A 17060-nucleotide genomic window follows, 5' to 3' on the forward strand; every position below is an offset into this window, starting at 1 on the left:
ATACAATAGGGTCTTTTAAGAGACTCTGAGATAGGTACATGGAGCTTAGAAAAATAGAGGGCTCTGCAGTAGGGAAATTCTAGGCAGTTTCTAGAGTAGGTTACATGGTCGGTACAGCATTCTGGGTCAAAAAGCCTGTAATGTGCTGTAAATTTCTATGATTCTATGTTTCTATATACATCTCAGAGGAAGAAGTATTCTAAAGGAAAGATAACATAGCCGTTGCTAACAAGATAAGTCAAAGCCAACATAAAAGCCAAAGAAAGGGCATATAATAGAGCAAAACTTAATGGGAAGTTAGGGGATTGGGAAGCTTTTAAAAACCAACAGAAGGCAACTAAAAAGTCATTAAGATGGAATACAAAAGTAAGCTAGCCAGTAAAGAGGATATCAAAAGTTTCTTCAGATACATAAAGTGCAAAAGAAAGGCAAGAGTGGATATCGGACTGCTGGAAATGATGTTGCAGAAGCAGTAGTGGAGGACGCTGAAATAGTGGATGAACTGAATAAGAATTTTGCATTAGCCTTCACTGTGGATGATACTAGTAGTACAGTGGAAGTTCCAGGTGTCAGGGGGCATGAAGTATTTGCAGTTACCATAAGTAGAGAGAAGGTTTTTGGGAAACTGAAAGGTCTGAAAGTAGATAAGTCACCTGGATCAGATAGTCTACACCACAGAGTTCTGAAGGAGGTGGATGAAGAGATTGTGGTGGCATTAGTAATGATTTTCAAGAATCACTAGATTCTGGAATGGTTCTGGAAGACTGGAAAACAGTAAATGTCACTCCACTCTTTAAGAAGAGAGAGAGGCAGAAGAAAGGAATCTATAGGGCATTGAGTCTGATCTCAGTAGTTGGGAAGATGTTGGAGTCAATTATTAAAGATGAAATTCAGGGTACTTGGAGGCACATGATAAAATAGGTCATAGTCAGCATGGTTTCCTCAAGGGAAATCTTGCGTGACAAATCTGTTGAAATTCTTTGAAGAAATAACAAGCAGGATACACAAAGGAGAACTGGATGATGTTGTGTACTTGGATTTTCGTAAGGCCTTTGACAAGGTGCCACATGTGACACTGCTTAACAAGCTACAAGCCCATGGCATTGCAGGAATGATTCTTGCATGGATAAAGCGTGGCTGATTAGCAGGAGGCAAAGAAAGGGAATAAAGGGAGCATTTTCTGACTGGCTCCCAGTGACTAGTAGTGTTCTACAGGGGTCTGTGTTGGGACCAATTCTTTTTACGTTATATGTCAGTGATTTGGATGATGGAACTGATGACTTTGTTGCAATGTCTGCAGATGATATAAGGACAGGTGGAGTGGCAGGTAGTTTTGAGGAAGCAGAGAGGCTACAAAAGGACTTCGACAGATTAGGAGAATGGAGAAAGACATGACAGATGGAATACACTGTTGGGAAGTATATAGTTATGCACTTTGGTAGAAGAAATGAAAAGGTTGAATTTTTCTAAATGGAGAGAAAATACAAAAAATTGAGGTGCAAATGGACTTGGGAGCTCTTGTGCAAGGTTCCCTAAAAGTTTATCTGCAGGTTGAGTCTGTGGTGAGGAAGGCAAATGGAATGTTAGCATCTATTTCAAGAGGATTAGAATATATAAGCAAGGATGTAATGTTGAAATATTATAAAGCACTGGCGAGGCCTCACTTGAGTATTGTGAGCAGTTTGGGTCCCTTATCTTAGAAAGAATGTGCTGAAACTGGAGAGGGTTCAAAGCAGGTTCAAGAAAATGATCCCAGGATTGAATGACTTGTCATTGAGCATTTGGTAGCTCTGAGCCTGTGTCCAGTAGAATTCAGAAGAATGATGCAGTAACCTCACTGAAACCTATTGAATGGTGAAAGGCCTTGACAGAGTGGATGCAGAGAGGATGTTTCCTATGGTGGGAGAGTCTAAGACCAGAGGACACAGCCTCAGAACAGGCTGTCTGAGGAGGAATTTCTTTAGCCTGTGAGTGGTGAATCTGTGGAATTTGTTGCCATAGGCAGCTGTGGAAACCAAGTCTTTATGTATATTTAAGGCAGAGCCTGACAGATTCTTGATTGGTCATGACACGAAGGGATACAGGGAAAAGGCAGGAGATTGGGGCTGAGAGAGAAAATAGATCAGGCATGATAAAATGGCAGAGCAGACTCAATGGGCTAAATGACCTAATTCTGCTCCTATACCTTATGGTCTTATTTGTGTAGGTTTTTTTTTGTTTCAGTAACCAGAAGTCACTGAGATTCACCAGCACCACCTTAAACCGAAATTATTATTGTAAATCTTTAGCAATTTTTTGTAGTGTACTTTACTGCTGCACAACAACAACAAATTTAATGATGTATATAAATGATAGTAAACTTGATTCTGATTAGCAGCTTCCTGTCTGGTTTATTATTTAATGCCACAGTTATCAGAATAGTGGAGGAACTAAAGCCACTGCCGGAAGCAGTACTGGTTTCAGAGCTCTGAGAATGTGAAAAATAAAATGATGACATTTTAAGATAACAGAAGGCAAAAGATCCATTTTATATAATGGTCACTACAGCTGAGCGTAGAGAATTTATTCCTCAAAATGCCAACATTTTAACTTCTTTCCTTTTAATCTCTTAGTGAAGTTTTGTACTTTTCATTAGGAGAAACAGAGAAAACTACATCGAAAGATAAAATCCATGATCTCATTAATCTACAAACATTCCTAATTATGGATATCTAATGGTCTTCTGAGCTTTTGGTCTAAAAAGTTGGTAAGGCCAAATTTGGAGTATTGTGTGCAGCTCTGGTCACATACCTACAGGAAAGATATCAATATGATTGAAAGAACACAGAGAAAGTTTACAAGAACGTTGCTAAGACTTGAGGATCTGAGCTATAGGGAAAGGTTGAATAGATCAGGACTTTTATTTTCCCTGGAGTATACGAGAATGAGGAGAGATTTGATAGTGGTATGCAGAATTATTCGGATAAAACCAAGAAGGCATTTTACCTTCAGGCTGGGTAAAACTAGAACTAGAGATTATATGTTAAGGGTGAAAGGTGAAATATTAAAGGGAAAATGAAGGGGAACTTCAGTTAAAGGTTGTTAAATGGTGGTTGCGGGTCCAATTGCAACATTTAAGAGAAGTTTGGGTAAGTACATAGAGGAGGGGTATGGAAGGCTTTGGTCCAGATGTTGGTCAATGGAACTAGGCCAGGCAGAATAACATACAACATTGTAACAGAAGACAGGCACTTCGGCTCATGATGTTGTGATGACTTTATAACTGACTCCAAGAGCAATTTAACACTTTCTGCCATGTGCCTATCTAATAATCTCTTAAGTGTCCCCAACATCTCTTCCTCTTCCACAACCTCTGGCAGTGTGTTCCACATACCCACCACTCTCTATTTAAAAACCTACCTCTGCCATCTCCCCCCCTATACTTTCCCCCAATCACCTTAAAATTATGCTCTCTTGTAGTAACCATTTCCATCCTGGGGAAAAGGCATTGGCTGTCCACTGTATCAATGCTTCTTATCATCTTCTACAGGTCAATCAAGTCACCTCACATCCTCCTTCGCTCCAAAGAGAAAAACCTTAGCTCACATGAACTTTCTGTATAATGCAAGCTCTCTAATACAGACAGCATTGTGGTATATCTTCTCTGTGCCTCCCCTTAAGCTTCCACAACTTCCTACAATGAGGCAGTAGAATGTGTTGGCCTTCATTATTTGGTGCATTACCTTGTGGCTCTTGAACTCCAACCCCTGACTAATGAAGGACAACATACTACACATATTCTAAACTAGCCTATCAAATTTGAGGGATCTATGGACATGACTCCACTATCGCTCTGTTCATCCACTCTGCTAAGAATCCTCCAATTGTCCTTTCTACCTTCAAGTTTCACCTTCCAAAGCATATTTCTTCACACTTAACTGAATTGAACTTCATCTGCCACATTATCTGATAGGAGAATGGGGTTGAGAGGGATAATAAATCAGCTGTAATGGAATGGCAGAGGAGTCTCGATGGAACAAATGGTCTAATTATTCTCCTATGTCTCATGAGTCCAGCTCTGAGAGAAATTGGACAGGTATGTGGATAGGAAACGTTAAAAGGAATAAGGCCCAAACATGGGCAAATGGGACTAGTTTAGATGGGCAGAAAGAGGCTACAATGTAGCATCCATGTAAGGACCATCAGACCAAAACAGATACGTCCCCTAAGCCATAAGACTGATGACACTTCCACCCACTAATTTACCCCACCATCGCTACCTTATCATTTCCTGTCAGTTACCGTATGTATAGACACTCCTGTGCCTAACGTCACCTTGTGGACATACAATCAGTCTGTGTATATAAACTATCTTTTCTATTTTTATTTATAGTGTTATTTTTATTGTGTTATTATTATGTATTTTTATGCTGTAGCTGATCAGGAGGAACAATTATTTTGTTCTCCTTCATATTTGTGCAGTGAAGAATGACTATAAATGGTCTTAAATCTTGAATCTTGATCAGTGTGCATGAGTTGAGCCAAAGGACCATTTCCTGTGCATGACTCTATGACCATGACTGTAATGTACAGCAAAATACACCGCAGTGACTTACCAGTGTTACTTCAACACAACACATACATTTGCTGCCACAACACTATTTCAGATAAAAATAAGGAATTTTCTCTGGTGTTCCGGTCCAATATTTACAAAATAACTAATTAAATCACCATATCAGATTATCTTCTTATCAAGGATCAACTTTATTCACCATATAGATTCAAGATAATTTATTGTCATTTCCAGTACATGTGTAAAGGCAAGCAAAATCATTGTTACTCTGGATCTGATGCAGCACAAAAAACACAGTAAGATAAAGAACAAAATAATCATTAAAACAAAATAAATATAAGTACATAGAATAGCTTCCATGCACAGACTGATTGTATGTCCACAAAGTGACACTAGGGATAGGAGTGTCTGTACAAAAGATGACTAACAGGAATTGTGGGGTGGGATGAGTTAGTGGGTGGAGGTGTTGATCAGCTGTTTGGGGAAAGTAACTGTCTTCAGTCTTGTCATCCTGGCATGTATGCTACATAGTCTCCTCCCTGATTGGAGAGGGATAAAGAGTCCATGAATAGGGTGGGTGGGATCGTTCACAGTGTTACTGGCCTTTTTCTGGCACCTAACTGTATATATGCCTTTGATGGTGCATAGGCTAGTGCTGGTGATGTGTTGGGCAGTTCTGATGACTCGTTGCTGAGCCTTCCTGTTGAGTTTAATTTACATGTATTTTGTTGCTATAGTGCTTTGGCAACCAAAAACAACAACATTCAACAATTATGAGAATAAAGAATTATGTATATATTTAAAAAGTTATACCGTAGATGCCGGATTATAAGCCGCTACTTTTTTCCCACATTTTGAACAGCTTTGAACACTGCGGCTAATGCATGATTTTTTTTCATGCCGCCAAAAACATTTTGCCTCGTAACAGTAGACCAATAAAATTGATGAGTAGTTCACAGAGGTCCAATGAAATTGTACGATAAATCAAGCGCACTTTCACAATTAAATTATTGTAAATCAGTCATTTGTACTCACCCTCATCAACATGGAAAACACTCAAAGAAAAGCATTGTGCTGCCTTTATGGCAGTTATTTAGTTTATAATATTTTCGCTTAGTAATTCATTTGTTAGTATTTTCTAGTTAAAGTTAGAAGTGTTTTAACTATATTTGTTTTCTGTACTACATCCCGGGATGCTATGACGTCACATCCGGTTTCGCCGCGTCTTGTGGGAAATACCGGTTTGCGATAAACGGGAAGGTGGGGGCGAGCGGCATTAGAACCGCGCGAGAACGAAGCTTTTAAGTTAAAGGCGATCAATAACTTTTCTTGGTAGGCTGCAGTATAAATATTTTTTTACCAGTCGTTAGGAGATATTGGAATGTTGTTCGTGTACTGTTCAGTAAAAAAGTATACGCAACGTAATTTGTGTGTTACCGATACGTATGTATATTTAAAAGTAGCCGTGTTACAGGCACGGTTCGAAAAAAAGCATTTGCAATATGTATTTGTTTATGTTACCATACGGATTTAATTAAAAGTTAAAAAATCCTCACGTGTAATATCTTTCTGTGTAAATATCTCATATTACAACGTGGGACACCTGCGGCCTAAAATCCGGTGCGGCCTGTACAAGTACAAAATTGATTTTCTTTCTAAAATTAGAGCCTGCGGCTTTTAATCAGGTGCGCTCTGTAGTACGGAATCTACGGTATGTTAAAATCCATATACAGAGTAAAATGTGCATAAACATATACATACTAGTATGCTTTTACAAAGTAACAGCATAATTAAAAGAGTTCTGAAGTGTAGTGACCGGGTAATAGATAGGGGGGCGGGGAGGTAGCTAACTGGAATGGTTGATCAGATTAATTGCTGCGGGGAAGAAACTTTTAAGATGGCATTATGATTTTTGTTTTAATAGCCCTATAGCACTTTCCAGAAGAGAGCTTTTGGAAAAAGGCAGTTTGCTGGGTGGCTAGCGTCCGTAATTATCCTATTATAGAACATAGAACATAGAATAGTACAGCACATTATAGGCCCTTCCGCCCACAATGTTGTGCCGACCCTCAAACCCTGCCTCCCATATAACCCCCCACCTTAAATTCCTCCATATACCTGTCTAGTAGTCTCTTAAACTTCACTAGTGTTCATACAGTATATTACATTACTATAGTTCATATAGTATGCGATGAGATGCAGTGTCTACATTGGCTCTCATTTTAATGCAATAATGCCTACATTTTAAAAAGTATCTCATTGGCAGTTAATTGCTGTGAGATGTTCTGAGGTTGTGAAAAAGTACTATTATTTTATTTCAGTGTGGTATGTAACTTGGCACGCCCCAAGATCTAGCAAAGCTCATGATATGGGGAATTCCATTTCCAGGGCTTCCAATGCAGCTCTACGAAGGGACAGTTTTGCTTTGAGGTGTTCCGAAAACATTGAAGTATATTTTAGTTTCAACACAAGATTTATTGCACTTAATTTTTCCACCATCCTAAGGCCAGGAGCTGAAACTTTCCTCCTGATCCAGGTACCAGATATTTTTACAGATGTGCAAATTCACTTGAACTGAAACTGCAGCTCAGAAACCAAGTGGAAACACTCCACAATCTGACAGACATCAAATGCACCATGCTGCAGATGCTGGAAACCCAACACATAAACCAGTAACACTGCAGACATTGTAGAACAGGTACTATCTATGGAGGGAAAACACAATTAATGTTGCTAGACAGTGATGAGGTCTAATCAGCCTGACTCCAGCCTGAAAACATTAACTCCTCACTCCAAAAACTTGACTGACTCAAAGCTTCGAGTTTCATGTTCCTAGGAAGAATATTACCAATAGCTTGTCCTGGTCCAATCATGTAGATGTCATGGCCAAGAAAGTTCACCAATGCCTTTCCTTACTCAGGAAGCAAAAGAAAGTTAGCACATCATCTTTGACCCTTGCTAATTTTTTATCACTGCTGTTACGGCAATGCAGCTCCAACATCTGTCACCCATTTATCGATAGGGTTGATTTGGTTGATATGGCCAGCTAGGTGGATTTTCCTCCTCCTCCACCCCCACAACATTCCCACCAGCCCTATGTACGTCCCTCCTGAAGCTCAGCATTCATTTACAGACGATGACCCCCTCTAGAAAAGGACCATTCTGCTGGTTTGAGAATTGTGGGCCAGAAGGCCCTGTACTCCACTGTAATGTTCTTTGTTCTAGGAACAGCCTTACATAAACATGCACATTGCACTTTATGTCAACCTGCCACTTCAAGCCGTGCCACTCAGGGATTTGTGCTAATATTATTTTGTGACTGTAGGAGCTGTGTGTACTCCATTTTGCACTTTGGCTCCAGAGAAATTATGTTTACTTCAGCTGCGTACATGTGTATGGTTGAATGACAACAAACTTGACTGAATTTGAACTGTCTGTCCCTATGGCCAGAAGATAGCGGAAATATTTAAGAAAATCCTCATTTCTTGTTTACAACCTCTTGTAAATGTAGCCATTTCCTCCATTCTTATTATCACTCTGGCAATCCATGACTGCCAAAGCAAGAAACCACATAGATATAACAGCCAGCAGCCTTTCCTGTCCTTATGTGCGGGAAATAAATTAAACCTCTTGCCACAGGGCAACGTGGTCATCCTTATTCAAACTCTTTCCCAAAGGTGCCAGTCAACCATGCAAGCTTGCAGCATAGGAACTGTGGATTCATTTGCTTTGTACACAGTGATGGATCTTTCAAGAGCAAAGCAGCTACAATGACTGGAACTCTGTGCACCAGAGAATTAAAATGAGCTCAAATTATGTCAGTTTTTTTATGTCCTGAATCTTTTTGCATGCATGCATTTCAAGTGGTACCAGTTAAATATATTGTTTTAAAGATTAACTTTATTTTTCACACATACATCAAAACATACACTGAAATATGTCATTTGCAACAATGATGTGCCGGCTCCAACAAAGCATACCTACAAATTACTAACCCTTACTTAATTGTATGTTTTTAGAATGTGGGAAGAAACTGGAGCAGAATTAGGCCATTCCATAATGGCTGATTTATTGTCCCTCTCAACACCATTCTCCTGCCCCTGTAAATTCTGATGCCCTTATTAATCAACAACCCACAGCCTCCAGCTTAAATATACCCAATGACTTGGCCTCCACAGCTGTCTATGTTAATTAATCCCACAGATTCACCACCCTCTGGCTAAAGAAATTAATCTTCATCTCTGTTCTAAGGGAACATTCTTGTATTCTGAGGCTGTGGTCTCTGATTCTAGACTTACCCACTATAGGAAACATCTTCTCCAATTCATTCTAATATTCAACAGGTTTCAATGAGATTTCCCCCTTCATTTTTCTAAACTCCAGTGAGTACAGATCTGGAGCTATCCAATGCAAGCATAGGGACAACATACAAACTACTCAGACAGTGGTGGGAATTGAACCTTGATCACAGATGCTGTTAAAGCATTACACTAACCATTATGCAACCACACCACTCAGTCTGCTAGTAATCATTTGTATTAAAAGACAAAAAAATCTAATGCTTACCAAATTCATTTTCCATCCCGATAGGTCCAGACTTGGGAGTTTCGCCATTTTTCAAACAGTTGTGGATATAGGCTGCTTTCCATTTTGCATATTTCCTGTGCTGGATATTCTATTGTAGGAGTAAAACAATGAAAGCATCCAAACCTTAGTAATCAAAGACAGTAATGAAACTAAAGGAAATAGATTTGCAATTTGTTTAAACTCAGTGGCTACTTTATTATGTACATCAACTCATTAATGCAATATCTAATCAGCCAATCATGTGGCAGCAACTCAATGCATAAATGGTCAAGAGGCTCAGTTGATGTTCAGACCAAATGTCAGCATAGGGAAGAAATGTGAATTAAATGACTTTGATCGTAGAATGATTGCTGGTGCCAATGGGGTGGTTTGAATATCTTAGAAATTTCTGATCTCCTGGGATATTCACACTCAACAGTCACCAGTATTTACAAGGAATGATGAAAAAAACAAAAAAAAACATTCAGTGAGTGGCAGCTCTGTGGGCAAAACACCTCGTTAATGAGAAAGGTAACAGGAGAATGGCCAGACTGGTTCAAACCGACAGGAAAGCAACAGTAACACAAGTAACTACAAGTTACCATAATTGTGTGCAGAAGAGCATCTCTGAATGTACAACACACTAACCTTGGTTGGATGGGCTACAGAAAAAGACCACAAACATACACTCAGAAGCCACTTTATTGGGTACAGGAGGTACAGGAGTGTTGAAGAAGCAGAGAGACTATAGAAGAACTTAGACAGATTGGGAGAATTTGCAAAGAAATGGCAAATGGACTAGAGTGTAGTGTATGGCCATGTATTTTGGTAAAGGAATAAAAGCATAGGCAATTTTCTAAATAGGGAGAAAGTTCAAAAATTAGAGGTGTAAAGGGACTTGGGAGATCTTGTGCAGGATTCACCAAAGGTTAACTTGCAGGCTGAGTTGTCACTGAGGAAGGCAAATGCAATGCTAGTATTCATTTTGTGAGGACTAGAATATAAAATCATGTATGTAATGTTGAGGTTTCTAAGACCAGGTCGGCTGGTGGCGCAGTGAGATCAGCGCCAGGCTTGGAAACAAAGGTTCCCGAGCTCGATCCAGTGATAGACCACTCCCAAGTGCGATCTCCATCCGTGCCAGGTTGATGTCGAGCTCACAACTAGGCCTCGAAAAAAAAACAGTCACCTCCAGTTTAAATTCCCACGCGGAATATTGTGGAGGATCAAAAACCCAAACACAAACCTTGATCAGAGCATCCTTGGAGTATTGTTGCTAGTTTTGGGTCTGTTATCTAAGATAAGAATTGGTGGCATTGAAGAGGATCCAGAAGAGGTTGGAAAGCCTGGATAGAGTGGATGTGGATAGGATGATTCCTGTAGTGGGTGAGCCCAAGACCAGAGGGCACAGCCTGAGAATAAAGGGACATCCCTTTGGAATAGAGATGAGGAGGAATTTTTCAGCTAGAGGGTGGTGAATCTGCAGAATTCTTTGCCACAGACGACGGTGAAGGCCAAGTCATTGGGTATACTTAAAACAGAGGTGAATAGGTTCTTGATTAGTTAAGGTGTCAAAGGTTATGGGGAGAAGGCAGTAGTATTTTCTATTTATTTTTTATTTTATTGAGACACAGAGCAGGATCAGCTGCATGCCACCCAGCAATCCCCCTGCTGGACTGCGGGAACAAACCGGAGACCCAAAGGAAATCCACACTGTCACAGGGAGGACATACAAACTGCTCAGAGGCAGCAGCGGGATTTGAACCTGGACGCTGGTACTGTGAATTGTTGTGCTAACCACTATGCTATCGTGCCACCCTAAATGGTGTTGAGAGGGATAATGAATTAGCCATGATGGAATGGCGGAGTAAACTTGATGGGCTGAATATCCTAATTCTTATTCTATGGTTTAAAAATAAATAAATAATACCAAGAGCATGAGTTATAGAGTCCTTGAAAATGAATCCACAGGCTGTGTTCAATGTTGAGGTGTGTGACACTGGTTCAGGAGTCTGATGGTTGTAGGGTCAGAACCAGTTACAGAGTCATATAAAAGTACAGCACAGAAAAAGGCCTTTCAGCCCATCTAATCTGTGCAAAACCATTTAATCTGCCTAATCCAATTGAAATGCACCTGCATCATCCTCCTTACCCTTCCTATCCACGTACCTATGTAAACACTGAAGTCGAGGTCCCATGCACCACTTGTGCTGGCAGCTCGATCCACACTCTCACTACCCTCTGAGTGAAGAATTTTCCCCTCATGTTTCCATTAAACATTTCACGTTTCACCCTTAACTCATGACATCTGGTTGTAGTCCCACCCAACCCCAAGGAAAAAAGCCTTTTTGCATTTTCCCATCTATACCCCTCATAATTTTGTATACCTCTTATCAATCTCCCTTCAGTCTTCTACATTCCAAGTCAAAACCTAGTCAATCTTTCCTTATAACTCAAGTCTCCCCAATCTTGGCAACATCCTTGTAAATTTCCTGTTCCCTTTTAACCTTGTTTACATCCTTCCTGTAGGTAGGTGACCAAAACTGCACACAATTCTTCAAATTAGGCCTAGCATCTCATACAATTTCAATGTAACATCCCAACTTCTGTGTTCAATCCCTTGATTTACGAAGGCCAAAAGCTTTCTTTACAACCCTATCTACCTGTGAACCCATTTTCAATGAATTATTGATCTGTATTCACAGATAATTTTGTATACCTTTATCAAATCTCTCCTCAGTCTTTACATTCCAAGGAATAAAGTCCAAACTTATTCAATCTTTCCTCATAACTCAGGTCCTCCAGTCCAGGCAACATTCTTGTAAATATTCTCTACCGCACTCCTTAGTCCCGTGCTGTACACTGTGCAAGGCCTATTCTTGGAACTGTTTTTGAAGCTGGTGGTGTGGAACCCAAGTACCTCCTTCCTGATGGCAGCAGTGAGAAGAGAGCATGGCCTGGATAACTTGGGGGGGGGGGGGGGGTCCTTGATGATGGATGCTGCTTTCTTTGCGGCAGTGTTCCCTGTACTTTCTGTTAGTCTTTAGCCTAAATATGTACAACTGCCAGGTGCAAACTCTCAACACAAAATGACTCATACATTAACAGACCGGGATTAAATCCGTGGCAGAGAATTACTTAATGTTTTAGTCATTCTTAATCTTGCCAGCATCTCAGACCAAAACCAAGAAAGTCAAAGCATTACAACAGGCATAATACCTGTGACATATCCATAGAGAACTCTTTATTTTATGTGCTCGTATTGAGTAATAAAGCTCAGGAGCATTGAAAGAAACTTAAAGCTGGATTGGGGCAGGGAAAATAAAGTCAGAATCCTTGAAACAAAATAACAAAATCAGAAACAGGTTTAATATTACCAGCATAAGTCATGAAATTTGTAAAATTAGTGGCAGCAGTACAATGCAATACATGGTAACATAAGAAAAATAAAGAAGTCAATTACAGTAAGTGTATATGTATATTTAATACTTAAAATAAAAACAGTGCAAAAACAGATATTATATAAAAAATAGTGAGGTGTTGTTCATGGATTCAATGTCCATTCAGAAATTGCAATAACAAAGGGGAAGAAGCTGTTCTTGAATCGCTGAGTGTGTTGCCTTCAGGCTTCTGTACCTCCATCCTGATGGTAACAATGAGAAGAGGACATGGAATCACACTGGACTACAAAGATTTTGCTTCCTGACTATTTCTGGGTGCATCTTTTGGATTTTGGGCTGCTGATCAAGAAAGTCACCATGACATTTCTTTACCACGCACCAATTTTTTTGAAACTCCCTATATTTTTATTTCAATTCATAATTTAAATCAATTAAAATGTTGCCCACAATATAAACTGAAATCTTTTCTATCTTATCCAGGCATTCCTCAGCATGCTTAGGCAGGGCAGATGCTGCAAGGCAGGAAAGGCTTTAGAAAGGCTATAAATTTCTGTGAGGGATTTTGATATTTGAGACAGATGTTTCCCAGAATAACTGATGTCAAGATTAAGCAAGGCATTTTTCTTGGTCCAGAAATTAAACAGGTCATCAATGACAGGCAATTCGAAGAACTTGTTGAGGCATCGGTGAAAATCGCATGGAAGGTGTTCAAGGATGTTGTTAAAAATTTTCTTAGCAACTCCTCCATTTCCCATACATCCATACTAATGCCATCTTTCCACCACTGTAATAGTGATTGAGTCTCTCTTGTCCTTACCTACCACCTCATTAGCCTCCACATCCAACACATTACCCACTGCAACATCCGCCATTTCCAAAGGGATCCTACCACTAAACACACCTTTACCTCCCCCCAACCTCTGCTTTCTGCAGGGATCGCTTCCTCCATGACTCAATTGTCCATTTGTCCTTCCCCATGAATCTCCTCTAGGCACTTATCCCTGCAGGTGGCCTAAGTGCTACACCTGCCCATACACCTCTTTCCTCACCTTCATTCAGACCCCAAAGAGTGCTTCCAGGTGAGGCAGCACTTCAGCCGCAAATCTGCAGGGTTTGTCTATTATGTCCACTGTGTCTCATGCAGCCTCCTCTACATTTGGGAGATGTCGTAAATTGGGAGACCACTTCATCGAGCTCCATCTGCCTAAAGCGGGGCATCCCAGTGGCCAAACATTTTAATTCCTATTTCCATTCCCATTTGACGAGTTGAACCATGGCATCCTCTTATGCTACACTCAGGGTGGAGGAGCAACAACTAATATTCCATCTGATGGTATAAATATCGATTATTCCTTCTGGTGAACAAACTACCACCTCCCCCCTCCCTGCAACACTTCCTTAATTCTCCACTCTGACCTTTTACTTCTTCTCACCTGCCTATTAGTTCCTACTGGGCCTCCTCCTCCTTCCCATTCTCCTATGGTCCACTCTCCTCTCCTTCTTCTCCAGCCCTTGACCTTTCCCACTCACCTGGCTTCACCTATCACCTTCCAGCTAGCTTTATTCCCCTCACCCACTTTTTAATTTTAGCATATTCCCCCTTCCTTTTCAGTCCTGAAGAAGGGTCTCAGCCCGAAATGTCAACTATCTATTCTTTTCCATGGATACTGTCTGACCCTGCTGAGTTCCTCCACTGTTCTGTGTGTGTTGTATATACTATGTGTGCTTTGCACTGTGTGTGACTGCTGGTACTTTGTTTTGTACCTTGACCCTAGAGTAACACTGTCTCATTTGGCTGTATTCATGGGAATGCGTATACGGTTGAATGACAATTAAACTTGAATTGTAGATACTAGAAGAGTTGACCAATAGCTGTACCAAAGAAACAGGCTTCAAGTTTTAGCAATGGATAGCTAAGAGGATGAAAGCAGTTGGGGGGGGGGGGGGGGGGGGCGGAAGAGGCAAGTGTGGCCATGCTTCTGGTGTCAATATAGCATGGGTAAAATTTACTAAAAATAACACATATCCAGTTTATGTAATCTGCAGGAACCACCTACACTGTTAGAAATCATTCAGGAGGCACGACATATTATGGATAGCATAATTATGGATGAACAAAAATAAGAACCAGTCTTCAAAAAATAAAATTTGCACACAATTTAATGCAACATTTGGATTCTGTCCTATTGAAACTACATAGCGGAAGACAATAGATTAATTAGCTGTAGTTAATTGTTATTAATAAGTATGAAAAAGTCTGCACATGCTGGAAATCCAAAGCAACACACACATAATGCTGGAGGAACTCAGCAGATCATGTAGCATCTATGGAAAAGAGTGTTTTGGGCCGAGACCCTTCATCAGGAGATTCCTTGTTTATTATTATCTTTGCATTGAAGAAACGTAAAACATTGTTAGAGGAGAGTGAGATTCCCTTGGACTCTCTCTCCTGCAGTTTTGCTGCGTGAATAAAGACTTATACAGTATTTCCCAGTTACAGCTTCTGTGTGACTCAGTTTTTGTTAAATCACAATACCATCAGTTACACCACACACAAAATACTGGAGGAACTCAGTCAGTCAGGCAGCATCTATGAAAATGAAAAAACAGTTGATGTTTTGGGTGGGGTCTCTTCATCAGGATTGGAAAGGAAAGGGGAAGAAACCAGATTAAGTAGGTGGGGGGCAGTGGGAGGAGTAAAAGGTGGCAGGTGATGGGTAGATTCAGGTGAGGAGGGAGGTAAGTGGGGGAGAGGAAATGAGAATTCAGATGTGTCGACTGCACTCCTTTCCATAGATGCTGTTCTGGCCTGCTGAGTTCCTCCAGCATCTTGTGTGTTGTCTGCAGAATCTCCTGAGTTCCACGGGAATGCGTAAAGCTTTAAACTATAATTCAAGATTCAACTGGGAACCAATTACTGTTAATTCTCCATACTGAGACGTTATTTTAATTCTCCTTTTGTTATCTTTCAGTGCAAACCCAGTCAAGAGCCCTTGTCTGCCTGCTTGATAAACACGCTTGGATAGTAATAATCCCTTTCTCATAGCTAATTTATCAGCTTCTGCAAAGATACTAAAAACAATCTTCACAGTGGCGGTGGCTTAACACTTAACGATCGATCAAAGAGTGGAATTTGTGAAGTCATGTCTGACTAAACTGGATGAAATTCTTTGGGATTAAGGACATAAATAGTTCAACACAAATGAACTTAAGGTTTTGATGAGCTTCCAAACAAGATTAGCAAAACATGGGAATCCGTAGAATTGGAGATAATTTTGTGACAAGTGATTGGTAATTATTAGAACAGAAAAGCTTCAGACTAATATTGTGACATTTCAACTCCAATGAAGGAAATGTGACATTGTGTTCCCATGGAATCCAGAGACAGTGAACAAATAGAAGAATTTTCATATGACACTTTGACATAATTGATTGTGTAAAATCGAAAAAGTTGCAAAGCTGTAACAGAAAAAAGTTATGTTGCAAGAGATACTTCAATTTAGTGTCAAACACGAGGAAATCTGCAGATGCTGGAAATTGAAACAACACACACAAAATGCTCGTGGAACGCAGCAGGCCAGGCAGCATCTATAGGGAGAAGCACTGTCGACATTTTGGGCAGAGACCCTTCGTTAGGACTAACTGAAAGGAAAGATAGTAAGAGATTTGAAAGTAGGAGGGGGAGGGGAAAATGCGAAATGATAGGAGAAGACCGGAGGGGGTGGGCAAAGCTGAGAGCCAGACAGCTGATTGGCAAAAGGGATACAGAGCTGGAGAAGGGAAAAGATCATGGGACGGGAGGCCTAGGGAGAAAGAAAGGGGGAGGGGAGCACCAGAGGAAGATGGAGAATGGGCAGACAGGGAAAAAAAGGGAGGAGGAAAAAAAAACTAAATATATCAGGGATGGGGTAAGAAGGGGAGGAAAGGCATTAACGGAAGTTAGAGAAATCAATGTTCATGCCATCAGGTTGGAGGAATAACACCAACCTGGGTAGCCTTATATAGGGAAGTTTTGGAGGAACAAGGAGCTTTAAGTATCTTTGTGCTCAATTCGTGTAAAGCTGTTGTATATCACAAAAGGTAATCATAAAGGCAAGGGTTCCCAACCTGGGCTCTGTGGACCCCTCGATTGATAGTAGGGGTCCATGGCATAAAAAAGGTTGATAACCCGTGATCTAGAGGCTTTTTTCATTTTCATTTAATAGCTTTATTTCTCACATGTACATCGAAACATATGGTGAAATGCATCACTTGCTTGAACGGCCCACACCATCCAAGAACATGCTTGCGGCAGCCGGTACATGTCACAGTTTCTGCCACTAAAACTGCATGCCCACAATTTACTAACCTTAACCCGCTAGCCTTTGCAGTATTGGGGGGAAACCAGAGCACCTGGAGAAACTCACAGTTATGGGGAGAACGTATGACTCCTGAGAGAAAGCAGTGAGAATAGATCCGGAATCACTAGCGCTGTAAAAAGCATTACGCTAACTGCTATGCTACTGTGCTGCCCATACCCCAGACAGAAGGAAGTGGTCATT

At 40.5% G+C, this 17060-nt stretch overlaps 1 protein-coding gene across 1 annotated transcript in view; it reads right to left on the reverse strand.

Moving 5' to 3' along the window:
* Positions 1-17060, reverse strand: part of vta1 (vesicle (multivesicular body) trafficking 1) — a 302456-nt gene that overhangs the window by 82844 nt on the left and 202552 nt on the right. The window contains exon 5 of the mRNA XM_073050440.1: positions 9119-9227. Coding sequence (XP_072906541.1) covers positions 9119-9227 — 109 coding nt within the window. The remainder of the gene's footprint in view (positions 1-9118; positions 9228-17060) is intronic.

This window comes from Hemitrygon akajei, chromosome 7, assembly GCF_048418815.1.
Source record: "Hemitrygon akajei chromosome 7, sHemAka1.3, whole genome shotgun sequence".
NCBI lineage: Eukaryota > Metazoa > Chordata > Chondrichthyes > Myliobatiformes > Dasyatidae > Hemitrygon > Hemitrygon akajei.